At 48.9% G+C, this 15081-nt stretch overlaps 1 protein-coding gene across 1 annotated transcript; it reads left to right on the top strand.

Annotated features, from left to right (window-relative positions):
* Positions 1 to 1210: 1210 nt before the first annotated feature.
* LOC143319689 (uncharacterized protein C4orf54 homolog) lies at positions 1211 to 8886 on the top strand. The gene is made up of 2 exons (XM_076728829.1): positions 1211 to 5521; positions 8584 to 8886. Exon 1 carries the CDS (start codon positions 1211 to 1213, stop codon positions 5495 to 5497), a length of 4287 nt encoding a protein of 1428 aa, XP_076584944.1. The 3' UTR covers positions 5498 to 5521; positions 8584 to 8886.
* Positions 8887 to 15081: the final 6195 nt, after the last annotated feature.

Raw genomic sequence — 15081 nt, 5'->3', positions numbered from 1 at the left:
GCATAATGAGTACTTTTACTTTGGTACTTTAAAGTTTGATGCTAATACTTCACACTTCACATTCATCAGTTCATCCTCAGCTTCCTCATGTTCACCTTTCATCGTAAGTGAGGTCACATGACTGGAAACAGGTGAGATGACAGGTCAGATCACTGAGGACCTGCCTGAGAGGAGCTGTTCTCCCGGAAAAGGTGCTGAATCCAGATACGTTAACGTCACCAAGTCACGTGATTCTTCAACAAAGCTGGAAAATGTCAAACAGCCGCAAACCTGAGACATGAGAGAGAAACCATCGAGGGATTTTCCCTGGGACTCCCCCCTCTTCCCCCTCCCTCCTCTCTCTCCCCCATCTCTCTCTCCCTCCTCTACCTCCCCGCCCCCTCCCCTCTATCTCTCTCCCTCCTCTCTCTCTGACCCCCCTCCTCTCTCACCCAGCCCCCCCGCCCCCCTCCCTCCTTTCTCCCCCCTCTCTCCCCCTTCTCTCTCTGACCCCCCTCCTCTCTCTGACCCCCCACCCTCTCTCTCTCACTCTCTCTCTCTCTGACCCCCCACCCCCCCCTCTCTCTCTCTCTCCCTCTCTCTCTCTCGCTCTCCCCCCCTCTCTCTCTCTCTCCCTCCTCTCTCTCTCTCTGACCCCCCACCCTCTCTCTCTCTCTCCCTCCTCTCTCTCTCTCTGACCCCCCACCCCCCCCCTCTCTCTCTCCCTCTCTCTCCCTCCTCTCTCTCTCTCTGACCCCCCACCCCCCCCCCTCTCTCTCTCTCTCTCTCCCTCCTCTCTCTTTCTCTGACCCCCCCCTCGCTCTCTCTCGCTCTCTCTCTCTCTCTCTCCCTCCTCTCTCTCTCTCTGACCCCCCCCCTCGCTCTCTCTCGCTCTCTCTCTCTCCCTCTCTCTCTCTCTCTCCCTCCTCTCTCTCTCTCTGACCCCCCCCGCTCTCTCTCTCTCGCTCTCTCTCTCTCTCTCTCTCTCTCCTCTCTCTCTCTCTGACCCCCCACCCCCTCTCTCTCTCTCCCTCTCTCTCTCTCTCTCTCTCCCTCTCTCTCTCTCTCTCCCTCCTCTCTCTCTCTCTGACCCCCCCCCCCCCCCCCTCGCTCTCACTCTCTCTCCCCCTCTCACCCTCCTCGCTGTCCGTCCCTCCAGCCCGCAGAGTTTTCCGTCCTGTGTCGGGAGAACATCGTAAACGCGGACCACCTGACGGTAAGACCGGACTAAATGGAAGCAGCGGAGGAAACTCTCACTTACCGAGATGTCACCGGACTTCACAGGAAGCTGCTCCCAGAGGACAAGGACGAGGCCATCACGGACAGCAAGGGCCACGCCACCGAGACAAAAAGCGAGGAGTCCAACTATGTGGATCTGGACATGAACCCGGACGGCGCCAAAACGGTGAAAGTGACTTTCACTGGTGAAGGAAACCAGCTGTCCGTGGTGAAATGCGACGGCTCAAAGCCAGGGGGGCACGGCAAGGAGGCCAGAATCATGTGTAAAGAGCAGGCAGAGGACAAGCGGGCCACCGTCCCCGGACCTGTCTCGGCGGAGCCTCCGTTGGAAACTCTGACCAAAGTTCCCCACAGCGACCAGGACTCAGAGACTGAGAAGCAGCGCCAGACCGAGCTCGACCCGAGCGACTGCAGCGAGCACGTGTGCAGCGAGAGCGACGAGCTCCAGTACACCGACATGTACCTGAACAGCAAGACGGAGTCCGACGACGGTGCCAGCGCGGTGCTGTCCGACCACTGCGGCTCCGACACCGTGGAGGACGAGTCTCACTACATCACGACGCACGAAATCCAGCTGACCGAGCTCGACCACGACGTGGATTACGACCTGGGCCGCGGCACCTGCTGGGATTTTGAAGACAACAACCTGGTCTATTCCTTTGTGGATTACGCGTCTTTTGAAAGCGACGAAACGCAGGAGGGCACTTTGGTTGTGGAGGGCAGGAGCCAGCAGGCTAATCTTGGTGGAGCGGTTGTCAGCACCGAGCAGGAGGACAGTGATCTTTGCGACTCGGACAAGTGCGCCAGCTCAGATGAAAGCGTGTGCAAAAACCACCGCGGAGACGCTAATGGAGGGAAAATTCATTTATCCATAAAAACGTCCTCCAGGGCGGTGAACGAGCCCGTCAGCGTCTTCGACAACAGCACCTGTGGCTTCACGAAACAAGCCGGAGACAGGAGCCACTTCTCCTTTGTGAGCTCTGGCGCCAGAGCGGGCCCCCTGTGCGATAGAGCCCAGTATTTCATCCCTGCTCCGGGCCGTCAGCACCTTGCAACCAAACTAAGACGGAAAGATATTAATGAGTATTCCAGCGGAGCTTCCAGCTCCATCAGTGAGCTGGACGACGCCGATAAAGAGGTGCGTAATTTAACCGCCAAGTCTTTCCGGAGCTTGGCATGTCCATACTTCGATGCCATTAATCTTAGCACCTCCAGCGAGTCCTCAATGTCGGAGTACGGGCTGAATAAATGGTCAGCTTATGTGGACTGGAACTATGAGAACGTCTCGCGGGGGAGAGAGCGGAGCGTCATTGCGCACAAGACTTCCAGCGCAACTTTGGAAATGAATAAGACTGTGGGCAGTAGCAGGCACGGTAAGCCTGTTTCCGGCATGAAAGCTCCACAGACTAAATTGTGCGCACTGAACAAGAGATCAACTTCTCAACAATCTTCATCCTCCAGCAAAAAGATCGAACTGAAAGATTCCGTTCAGCCGAAGCAGCGCGGAGTCACGCTGAATTTCCGCTGTAACGTCGAAGCGCCTGCTGGCGCCAGACGTCCCAAATGCGCCAAGAAAGCACGACCCGATGAGGTTACTGGCACTGTGCTGGCCAGGTCCGGCTGTGAGGTGCAGTATCATCACACAGAGAGCTCCGGGGACACGCACAAAAGAGCCGTTTTTGCATCAAGTCTGTTGAAAAATGTGATTTCCAAAAAGATGCAGTTTGAACAGGAGCGCAAAATGGAGAGGGGGGAGATCTGTGACACGTACCCGGCGCCCTCCCCCTGTTTTCAGCTCAAAGATCAAGACGGGATGAAAGAGAGGAGTCAAGGAAGAGGTTTGCAAAGACAGACTTCAGAATCTGGCTCAGGATTCAATTCTGCTGATGATCAACACCTGGAGGGCAGCAGACCTGGTTCCTGCGAGCCCGCGGAGGAGCAGAGCAGCAGCAAAGCAGCAGGTGATTCAGAGAAGTCACACACGGAGCCTCTGACAGCACCGCTGAGCCACAGCCAGAGCAGTGCTTTTAACCCCCTGAAAGAAGAGGAGCCGAAGCCCGCACAGGAGGCTGAGCCCACGTCTGCCAGCGACACGCCGACCGCAGCGAAGCCGGGCTTAGATACCAGCAGCATGCTGACAAAACTGCTGTTTGTTCCCAGCTGCCAGCTCTCAAAAGACAAGGTTTGTACGGAAGGTTCACCGAGCCGCGCACCTGCCACAGGTGCACCTGTGACAGGCGCACCTGCCGGCCCGCAGACATGTGACAAAGAGCTCAAAACAGCCAGTGATGGAAACACAGCAGGCAAAGAAGAAAAGGAGGAGGGAGGAAAAGCTCCTGAGATCAAAATCTGCCTGAGAAGCGTGAAGGAAAAGAAAGGCTGCACGCTGAACATCGCCAACCTGCTAACCCCCAAAATCAGCTACAACACTGTGAACACCTTCAGGGCAGCCGCTGATGCAAAATGCCACTTTTTTTCTGCTTCAGATAAAACCCCAAACTTCACCGTTAGAGACATCAGAGACACCAAATGCAAGTTTCAAACACCAATATATCATGTCAGGGATGTGCGTAAACTAGTCAAAAGCTCATATCGCTTCGTTTCTTTGGACAACAGTGACGGGAAATGTTCCACAACAGCAGCTGATAAACTTGAGGAGAAGGCCTCAAAAGAGCCAGTTAAGCATTTATTACCATCTCCCATTGTGATTAAATGTCAGTCTGTAAAAACAAATGTGAAACCAGGTGAGGTGAAACAAGCAGAGGCCGGACTCCCAGCCAGCAGGGTCCCGCCTGCCGTGTCCAAGCAGCTCCAACCAGAGCAGCCAGACATTCAGCCACACGCTGAAACCAAAGTCACTAAACAGAGGCAGGAGAAGTTTGCAGGTGAGGCAGCTGAAAGGAGGAGCGAGCCTAAGATACCCAAACAGGCCGCGCTAGAGAAGCTGAAAGCCGCCGTCAAAACCATGGAGCAGCTGTATGTGTTTGACAGAAATGAATGGAAGCGTAAAACTGAAGCTCCACAGCCCATCACAGACAGCCATGTGCTGTCTCTTATAGCCAGGGAGGAGCAGGGAGCAGAGGAGCTGGACGTGGCTCCTCAGGCCTCGGCGAACGCCACAGACGCAGGCAAAGCGCAGGAGGAGAAAGCAGCTGTGAACATCATACACGTTCCTTACACCGACGACACCTTTAAAACACAGTCACAGCACAGCAAAACGTTCAGTAACAAAAGCGTCCTTCACTTTGGCAACAAGGCTCGTGTCAGCATTAGTTCAGTCAGTAACTCTGCTCCACAGAGCTCCGCGCTGCAGACATCATCCCCCCTGAGAGGCTCCGGCGCACCGGCGGCCCCGCTGTCGGTGAAAATAGAGCCCTCGAAAAACGGCCATGTGGCGCAGGGAAAGGTCAGAATCATTCCCACCAATCCCACTGCGGCTCCGGCCTGCTCAGACTCTGAGAACTATTTAACCATACCGGGGCTGGGGTACACCAACGAGGTCAAAGTGCTGAATCCAGAGCCCGCCTTGAGGGACGTGAGTTCAGGCGTGAGCCGGATCAGAACCCCGGAGCAGAAAAGGTCTCCGCTGATCATGGAGTACCCAGCTTCGAGCATCTACCATCACTCAGGGCCAGCAGCGGCGCCTCCAGCGCAGCGTTTCTCTCCCTCCGTCCCAGCTGCGTCACCTACACCTTCCACCGGAGACATAGTCCCACAGACCCAGCGCAAGATGCTTCTGGACCCCACAACAGGACATTACTACCTGGTGGACACTCCCATACAGGCCACCACAAAGAGACTGTTTGACCCCGAGACAGGCCAGTATGTGGACGTTCCCATGCCCCATTCTCCTGTGGCCCCCGTGGCCCCCGTGCCTCTCTCCTTGCCCCCCCTGGCACTGAGCCCGGGAGCCTACGCCCCCACCTACATGATCTACCCGGGCTTCATCCCCTCGCCCACCCTGCCAGCGCCGGCGGTGCTGCCACAGTCACCGTGTCACTCTGAGGACGCAGACGGAGACAAGGTGAAGAACGCCAGGAGCCCGCAGCTGGAAACTAACGCCACAGGTGGTGAGAGCGCGTATTACAGCGCAACAGGTGAGGCTCCGCAGGGGCCGCTGCAGATACCTGTGAGCTTGGGACATGTGACCGCCAGAGGAGGTGCGGCGAGCTCTGACAGGAAGCCATTTATCAGCATCACAACGCAACAAGGTCCAAGAATCATCGCCCCGCCCTCCTTTGATGGGACAACAATGAGCTTTGTGGTGGAGCATCGGTGACCAAGGAAGCGCCTCATCATACCTGTAAGTTAGCACAGGTGTTCCCCTCTCACCTGATTAAACACACCTGAGCACTCCTGCTGCTGCTCTGTCAGTGAAAGTAAATTCATTTGTTTTAGTGATGGACACTGTCTGTGCTACAGCAGCGTGCCAGTACCTGAGCCGCTCTGTCATTTATTAGATTTATCAAATTCAGCCGAGTTCGATGCTATAAAAAATGGCTGCACATTAGGTCATTTTGAGATAAATAAGAAAATTGTGAGGTTCATACTCAGAACAAGGCTCATAAGCTTCATGTCCACTCAGTTACAGCAGTGACTGTGTACTTGAACCAGTCTCTGTCCACTGCTGTTGATACAAATCACGCCCTGAGGTGAAACCCTGGTCTGATGTTTGAGGGTGGTGCTGATCCGTGTGCTGTCATTGTGCAGCAGCGTTTCATCCACAGAGTCACGTGGACCTGCGTGAACCTGCTGATGTCCTACAGGAGTTTTCACATCATTTTTGCTCTGTTAATGTTGCTCACGCAGCGGTCGAGCTCAGCTGCTTCAGCGGTGGCATGTCAGTGTTAATAGACATGCAGTAGCTCCATGACAGGTAACCTGACCCCTGCGGCCCGAGGCTGGGCTTGTTGGGAGACTGGATTTTCAGCCGCGGTCCGGAGCAAGTTCCCTTTTCTCTGCATTACACATCGTCGGGCTATTTTGATAGTGTGAGACGAGTTTGTTTACATGGTTTATTCTCAGGGTTGGAAAGAGTGACAGGAAGCTGTTCCAGCCAGCGACTCCTTACATCGAGTTATTCTGAATCAGTGTTATAAATGCTTTAATTACTCAGATAACGTTACGGCCATCAATGTGTTCGTTCCTTGTTCGAGACATTTCCTGAAACTCCTTCCTGCTAACCGTCAGCCCACAGCTGCTGTGATGTTTCCTCCCACTTAAAACAAACCCAACAGCCCCTTTTTAACAGAAAGGTGTGCACTTTATTGGCTGCTGGTTCAGGTAGATGCATTCACCCGAAACTCACTGATGGAACAGAATGAGCTAAATATGGAGCAGAAAAGTTCAGTTCACTCAAAGGTTTTTTTAGTTCTGGCTCTCAGTAGTTTCTCTGCACACAAACCAAACCGCCTACAGGGGGAACTTTCTCTGACTAAGACATTTAAAAGCATCGTCTGCAGTTCAGTTCATACTGATTCTCAGAACCTCAGTGAATAAAACCCAAACATTGGGTGTAGCTTGATGGCGTTGGTGCGTCTCAGACTTGTCCAGCTCATCTCAGTGTTGTTTGTCACAGTGAAGTCTCAGTTGTACTTTTTCAGGATTATCGGCTCCAGCTGCACCTTTAGAGTCAGCTCAGCTGTGGCCTTAATGCTAGCTGTTAGCATGCTAACACACTTTCACATATCACTCACCGTGCTTCACTATTCCCGTACTTAGACTGAGAACAAAAAAAGCGCAGGTGTAATTAGGTTAATGATGACGATGCTTCATTTAAGTGTGCCAGTAAGCCAGTGACCCACATGCATCGTGCAAAGATCCAGTAACTGAAGCAGCAGAGTGAAATTCAGCCGTCAGTGATGTTATTAATTACAGCTCTGCACTGTGCACCAGAATCAAACACATGGACCTTTACTTAGACAACAGAGCTGAATGAAAAAGACAACGAGAATTGATTAGAATAAAAGTGCAGTCGAGAAAATAAATCAGTCAGACGGACGAGAACACATTTTCTGTGTGTCTGAAGCTTTGCTGATGTTGCCTCACCGTGTTTGGTCCAAGCTTCATGCAGGACTCGCTGACAGTGATGGAAGAAGGATTCAGATGTTTTACTCAGTGTACAAGGACCAGGTGTCACAGTCATGCTTTTAAAAGTAAAAGTACACAAGCATTAGCATTAACTCAGCATTAACTCTTCTCATTGTGCAGAATCATTCATTTAAAAAAGAAATAGAAGTTATATTTCTGGACTATAATTAGTGATGATTTCGTGTGAAAGTGTCGCTCATGTTGCAGCGGGTGAAGGTGGGCCTGTTTTCTTTATCCACTGCTGGGTATCTTAATTTATGACAGAACATCATAATTTAATATCTTGATTTATATTTTGTGATAGCAATCCGATTCTGAGAGATTGAGAGTTCCTTAAAGAACAAAGTGCTCAGTTATTCTGGTTCCTCATCTGTTATCCAGCATTTCTGGGATGGTCTGACAGCAACCAGCAGAACACAGACAGGGAAGAAATTCTCAAGAAATGCAGAAATATGATGTAGAAACACAAAAAGACAGAGTGATCCATTCTCCTTTGACTCTCAGAGTCCTTAAAATTCATTTTCAGCTTCTCATCCACTCGTATACACACGCTCACCAGCAGCCACAGTCCATTCTCAGCTAATGTGTCAGAGAAATAATACAACTGCATGAGCATGAGGGATACATGCCAGCTGGGTGCGTGGCAGCCAGGGGCCTCGCATGGGGGCGAGTAGTGGTGTGAAGAGAACACAGGCTGTGTGTGTGCGTGTGTGTGTGTGTGTGCGTGTGTGCGTGCGTGTGTGTGTGCGTGCGTGCGTGTGTGTGTGTGTGTGTGTGTGCGTGCGTGCGTGCGTGCGTGTGTGTGTGTGTGTGTGTGTGTGTGAGTGAGTGGGTGTAGCTGGTGGGGGTGTTTGCGGCGTGGGGGACGCGGGGGCATGGCTGGGATAGTGATGCAGGAGGAAAAGGTCAGGCAATGTAAAGTATTTGTTGTGCTGATGCAGGGAGAGGACAGCTGCTCGGAGAGATCAGATGCTGCTGCAGCTCCAGGTTGGAAGCGAGTCTGCGGGGCTGAGACGGGGTCAACTTTTTATAGCCCCCTCCCCCTCTGCCTTTTCCTAAACGGGGAGAAGGAGGTGGAGAGAACCGCCGACCTCCAGCACTCCTACGTAAACAAATGGAGTAGCGCGGCCCCGGCGGTGATCTGGTTCAGGAGCAGGAACCGAACCGGACTTCCCTCAAAAACTGGACTAACAAACGAAATAACGTTCTCTCCTCTGAAATCTCACCTTGTTTTCATTGCATTCATCTATTTTATGTCTCCTCTGTCACCTCTAGACATCTGGGCTGAAGAATCTGCCTTCAATCACCAGAAGTGCAGTTTTCATCCCCGTCACCCGCCCCCGCCTGTGATCCACCTCCCAGGAAAACCTCCACCAGCAACTATTTCTCTCCGCCCTTGTGTTCTTTATTCTTGCAGCAGATATGACCGTAATCTGTATGCATAGCAGCACTTTGTATTCAGCCACGTCCTCTGGCTGATGCTCGGCCATATATATGAATCTGCTTTCTAACACTTTCCATTCGGCTGCTGTCTAGAACTCGAGATGCTGTTTGCGCCCTGCAGCCTGTCTATTCAAAAGGAAACGAGGCTCTTCTGTTACAGTCATTGGCCAAGCCACTAATTAATAAATATGAATTTAAGTTTACTGTGTCTTTAAAGTGAGATTATTGAACCTTTTAAAGGAAAAATAAATCTTCTCACAAAGTTGAACTCTTAATAAAACACAACCTTGCTGAATTCAGTACATGTAGGGAACTTGCTGCTACAACCTTTCTTGGTAGATGTTGTCGTGTAACTGTAACTAACTGACTGAGTCAGTTTTCCTGACAGTATGATTGTGTTGATGTGCTGTCTTTACCCCCGTTTTTAGGACGTCACAGAAACATTTCAGTGATTTTCTCACAAAGATAAAACCAGATAAACTGACAGTAGCTCCGCAGGAGACATCTTTGTTGTTCACTGCGTTTGGTCCCAATGCCTAGTGGCCAAAACATTATACTGCAACAAAACAAAATCCCTTGCAACCCCAAAGCATTTTCCCCATAAACCATCATTATTAAAGAGACGGAAGCGTCCCTGGTCATGGATGTAAAAACCTGGGTGTGGGAGGAATTCAAGGCGGCCATGGATAATGACTTTTGGTCAGCCTCCAAGAGGTTCTGCCAAACTGTCAGATGACTCTGGAGGGTGAGGCACGGCTGAGCCCAGGCTGTTTTCAGAATGGGATTAGAACTGCTCACCTGAACGAACAGTATTGTGGGACAGTTGAAGGACCACTTTGAGGATGACTGTCACATCCTCCACAGAGGAGCCAGAGCTGGGAGGTTTGGCGGAAAGCCTCATCCATTTCATTAACGGGGTCAAAGCTAGACAGTGTCAAGGCACTGAAGGGTGGATGAGAATTCCCACGAGATGCTGAAAGCTCTGGGTATTGAGGGGATGTCTTAACTGACACTTATCCTCACTGTGAGGGTCAGGGACAGTGCCCGTGGACTGGCAGAAGAGGGTTGTAGTTCCCGTTTTTAAAAGGGGGACCGGAGGGTGCACTCCAACTATTAGGGGATCCCATTGCTCAACCATCCTGCGAACCTTATATCAGGACATTGGAAAGCAGGCTCTATCAAACATTTTATGTCGTTGATTTGAAGGCTTGTTACCATTTCCCCTGTGGAACTGTATCTTGTGTTAGGTACTGCAGGAGCATGGGGTGTTATTCTAAGCAGAGTGCGAGCTGTGTCCACAGGCCATTGGTCTACACCAGATTTGTGCCTCGTTACCAGTTCTGTTTTTCATCGACAGAATCTCGAGGTACAGCTGAGATGTACAGAGTGTGAGGTATGGTGGCCTCAGGATTGCATTTCTGCGTATTGTGAATGATGTGGTTCTGCTGTCTCTATCAGACCAGGCTGGACCAGGTGGTTTGTGGTTATGGGTAAAGTGGCGGGTACAAGGGTCGGCACTTCCATGTCTTAAGCAGTGGTACTCTACTGGAAAAAGGTGGGTTGCTCCTTTTGAGTTTTGAGTGAGTCACTGCCAGTGAAGGACTTCAAGTGTCTTGGACAGGGTGAGGGTAAGATGGAGCGAGATTGACAGGCAGATTGGTGTCACGTCAGCAGAAATGTGGACTGTACTGGACTGCTGTGGTGAAGAGGCAGCTGAGCCTGAGGGCGATGCTCTCGTCTTACCAGCTGATCTTTGTTCCAGCCCTCACCTGGAGTCATGAGCTTTGGGTAGTGACTGAAAGAATGAGATTACAGACAGAAGCAGCCAAAATGAACGTATTCTGCAGGGTGGCTGGGTGCACCTTTAGATACAACGACAAGTTCAGATGTCCTGAAGGACCTCACAGTCAAACCACTGCTCTTTCACGTTGAGTGAAGCAAACCGAGAATACCTCCTGGATGCCTACATATCAACTGTGAGGAGACCACGAGGCAGACCCAGAATACATTGGAGGGGTTCCACATCCACTCTGGCCTGGGAACACCTCAGGATCCTCCAGTAAGAGATGGAGAACAGGGCTAGAAAGACTTATGAGTTACCTTGTTTAGCTTGCTGCCACCCTGACCCACACAGAGATCATGATGGATGGATGGATGGATATACAATAATTAACACAACACTCTCACATCTCGGGAAATGAACTGGAAATCAGCACGTCATTATCCTGTAAGTGGCCTCCGTTAATCAAAACTTACGTAGTCCTGCTTTCGTACACACAATAAGATTATTACTTATGGTGAATTCAGCCAATAAGGTTTCTTTTGCAGTTTTCTGAGGACAGGGACCATTTGTCTGCACTGATTTTTTTTAAAAAGCTCCACAGATTGAAGGGTAATGTTGAATCACCACGTTTTTTACAGGCTGTTTAACAATAGGGAATTCAAATTAGTGTATTTCAGAAGAATATCTTTTAAACCCAGGCGAATGATCAGCGTCTGACCTTGCTGTGTGAGTCATGTTGCTGCTCTCCACACTAATGTTCCACATTTACAATAACATTTCCATGTTCTGTAGCGTCGGCGCTCATGTTCTACTTGAAGTACGTCTAATTTCTGTGTCTCGACTCACAAAACGCTGCTAATACCTGACGTGCTGTATGTAAGTGGTGTATGTTAGTATTTCAAAGCACGCCTCTCACATGTTACAGTGAGAATGAAGAGAAACACACCAGGTGTGTTCTCAGAGGACGTGGAGCTGGGACTCTGGTCTAACGTGTACTTACAGTGTTTCCTAAGTAGTGTTGGGCCTAATGAGTCAGAGCCGGCTGAGACATTTAGGGGATAACTTCCTCTATCGGTGTTGGTTTATTTTACACTTTGGTGTAATGAGATGGGAGTTGTGTGCATCTGAATGTGTTCGTGTTTGTGGCTGTGAGTCATGTTGGGCATTTCAGCGTTCTGTGAGCGTACAACACGGAGTCGTGTTACTTCACTGCAGACGGCAGCGTACAGGCTGTACATGTGTCGGTGAGTCTTTACACTTTACGCACAGCAGTGTCAGTTCCTCATGTTCCAACGCCTCGACCTCTTGACTTTAAATGCGTTTGAACTGAGGTTGTTTTATTAGTGCTTTCTGTACAGTGAAGTTCTGAAGTTTCCTTTTGAATAAGCGGTGGACACCACAGGTCACTGTGCTGAACTCGGCTCAGTTGATCGAGCATCCCTGTAGAATCGATGCAAACTGTAGATGGCTTTTATAGCATGTTTCAAATCTAAACACATATTAAAGGTATTTGGAGCTGCTGGTCAGTCTGTGTACCTTAATTCTGTAAAATACATGTTATTGTGCCTCTGTGACAACAGACTTTATATAAATTGCCCTTTGAGTTGATTTCATGATCAGTGATATGAATTCATGCAGTGATTGGAGGACGTGTTGACTGTGCAGTACATTGGACGCAGTTTGCTCTTTAGAGCAACTTTTAATTCTTTTTGAGGTGAAATTGAACTTGAATTTGTACATTTAATTCACAAGTCATTGTACTTCTTAATGATGTAGAAGTTTAAAACTTATTTATTTAGAAATCATAAATCTGTTGAATAGAAATGACTTTTTAAAAAGTACCCAAAGAAAAATAAATAACCAAAACAAGTCCAAACTGAAATCTGATTTTCTACCTCTTCCCAGACAGCTTTTTTCATTAAATTCATTAAATCACATTCATTTGCATTTAAAACCCCATGAAGACAAACAGAGACAAACATATCAGAATAATCCGTAAGCTCCAGTAAACCAGCTGTTCTGATGTCATGAAACTGACGGAAACCTTTCTCCCACATGCATTGTATGAGTTTCTTTTATGACCTTTATCTGTGAATAATAATGTACTTAATGCACTTGGATTGTCACTAGTTTGTCGCCGACACTGACAGCAACTAATGGCTGTAACGTTGGTGATAGCAGGAGCACTATGTGGACTTGTGTTCAATTACACGCTGTTAATTGTTTCTGGTGAATTTTGCCCAAAGATGCACTGTAACATGGATAATATCATGTGTTTTAAAACATTCTTCCAGATGTCCGTCAATAAACCTGCTGACTATGAGGTTAAATATTGCAAACTGACTGTATCACAGCTTGGTTTTGGATGAAAAACGAGGGTTAACCGAAGGTGAGATGGTCTGAGATAAGTGCATTTATGACTGTTCAAAGACAAGAAGAAGGGCAGTATGTGAATGAAAGGCCTGGACGGCTGCACGGTGGCGATATGGCTGATGTCACCTGTGCTGCGTGGCTGCCCAGAGAAAGACAGACGTCAGGACGACAGCGGGGGGATGCCTTGAAGGAGAAGTGAGTGCTGTGTTAGCACTTACAAGCATGAAAGTAATGAACATGATGAATGAGTGTAATGTAGACTGACGAGCCTACATGTGTTTGCAATAAATTCAAAATGCAAGCGACTGAACATGTTTGTGTCCATGAATTTAGATCAGCTGAAGTGTAAACCCAGATCAGCTCTTCGTGAGATAAACGTGCAGTAAAATCACTGTTTGTGTTGCAGCTGCCGTCCAGACGCAGGGATATAACCGACCAGGTGCTCTTCGTCAGGCTGTAACTCATCGTTTATTCATGATTTTACACATTTATTAATGCCTCAAAGTTTAGTCACAGTGCTTCTCTCATGTCATGGTTAGAATTGATCTCTGAAGTGTTTTTACATTATTTAGAAATAAAAATGAATTAATCATTATATTAAATCACAAACCCTTTATAAATATAAAGTTATATAAAATTTATAAAATGGTGAATAAACAGATTCAATTTAGCCAAACGTAGTTGGGAACAGGACTTTTTGTGCCTCTGAAGCTGAAAGTCTAACAGTATATTTTAAAATAAGAAACAACCTTTCGCTCCAGTCCTTCATGTGTCCCACAGTCGTCCGGCACTGGTTCATATGTTCCTCAAACATTTTCATTATATATCATACATACATTATCATACTGCAGTGACTGAAAAGGTTGTTTCTGAGCAGTAGAACATGCTTTCATGTGCCCTCTTCCTCCCCGGCTCGGTCGGTGTGGCTGTCTGCGGTTTGAAACATGGCCGTCAGAGTTTCACCACCAAAGACATTAAAAAAATAAATGACAGGGGTCAAAGGGAATCGAACAGATTTATGCCAACAGAAGTGCACTTTTGGCATCTGCCAGCGTGCAAGGTTAGCTTTCGGTGACACTGAAACATCACCCGGGCCGAGGCTTAAGTTTAACCTGACAGTTTGCTGCTGTGTTTACTCGGTTGCCGTGGACGCAGCGAGACTGGCAGACACTGGTTTGTCCCCAGCTGCTCTCGGTGGTTTCTAAAGAATCTGCATTAAGGCCCAGTTGTTGTACTTAGATGCCAGCAAAGGCTCTGATGTCACAGCTGTGACACAAGAAAAGTCCAGATTTATTGCTTCACCTGCATCAAGTGTGTTACTTTAAGCACAAACTGTCAATACAAAATCAACAAAGTGGACCAAAACCAGCGCTAATGTGGACACGACCTGCACGTCTGCAGAAGGAAAACTTGATCCCTGCATCAGCTTCAAATTTAGGACTTCTCCAAACTGTCTGATTGACAGGTTGAATCCTCACTTGAAACCACCAGGAGGAACTTCTGCACTGGCATCACTGGTTTGACACCAGTGGATCTGCGAGGCTGTGCTAAGGCGATGCTTTGAGCCGAATGTCGTCCTGCTGGTGCAGTGACAGCTCTGTCACGCTGATGTTCAGCAGGTCTGTGGGTAAACATCATGTCTGCTTCACTGTGTTCATCCCAGTTTAGCTACCAACACTTTAGCTATCAGCTAGCATCGTATGTTAGCATGCTAACGTTTGCTAATTTGCAGTAAAAAGAGTATCAGCTTTGAAACTAGTTGATCTTAAAGTTGTGGACAAACTATCTGACCTGATGGTGTCGCTACATGAAGAGTGGGCACCACATTTCACGGCACTTCATCCGACATCTGTGGAGACATTTTACTCCAAACATTACTCACGGTGGCGCTAGAGGAGACGACTCAGCCGCCGTTAAGATGCTTCAGTCTGGAGCGAAGCGGTGGACTGACTGACGGACTGACATCACGTACAGACAGAGGGTTGTTGGGCTGAACAGTTGAGCCTTTGTATCAGCAAATCTCCTGATATTCAGCAGAGCCTGAAGGCCTCGGGTTCCGTCCCTCTGTGGGACAGTGCTTCATCTGGGACTCTGACACTAAAGGACATAACCTGACCTTTATTCTCTGCTAATGTTGAGGTCCTGTCTCTGATATTATGTTCATGAACTGTTTC

The sequence above is a fragment of the Chaetodon auriga genome, chromosome 4, assembly GCF_051107435.1.
Source record: "Chaetodon auriga isolate fChaAug3 chromosome 4, fChaAug3.hap1, whole genome shotgun sequence".
Lineage (NCBI taxonomy): Eukaryota > Metazoa > Chordata > Actinopteri > Chaetodontiformes > Chaetodontidae > Chaetodon > Chaetodon auriga.
The sequence above is the reverse complement of the archived record's forward strand: the minus strand, read 5'-3'. Positions and strand labels throughout refer to the sequence as shown.

Coding starts and splice junctions, on each gene's coding strand:
- LOC143319689 (XM_076728829.1), top strand. CDS start 1,211: ATGGAAGCAGCGGAGGAAACTCTCACTTACCGAGATGTCACCGGACTT.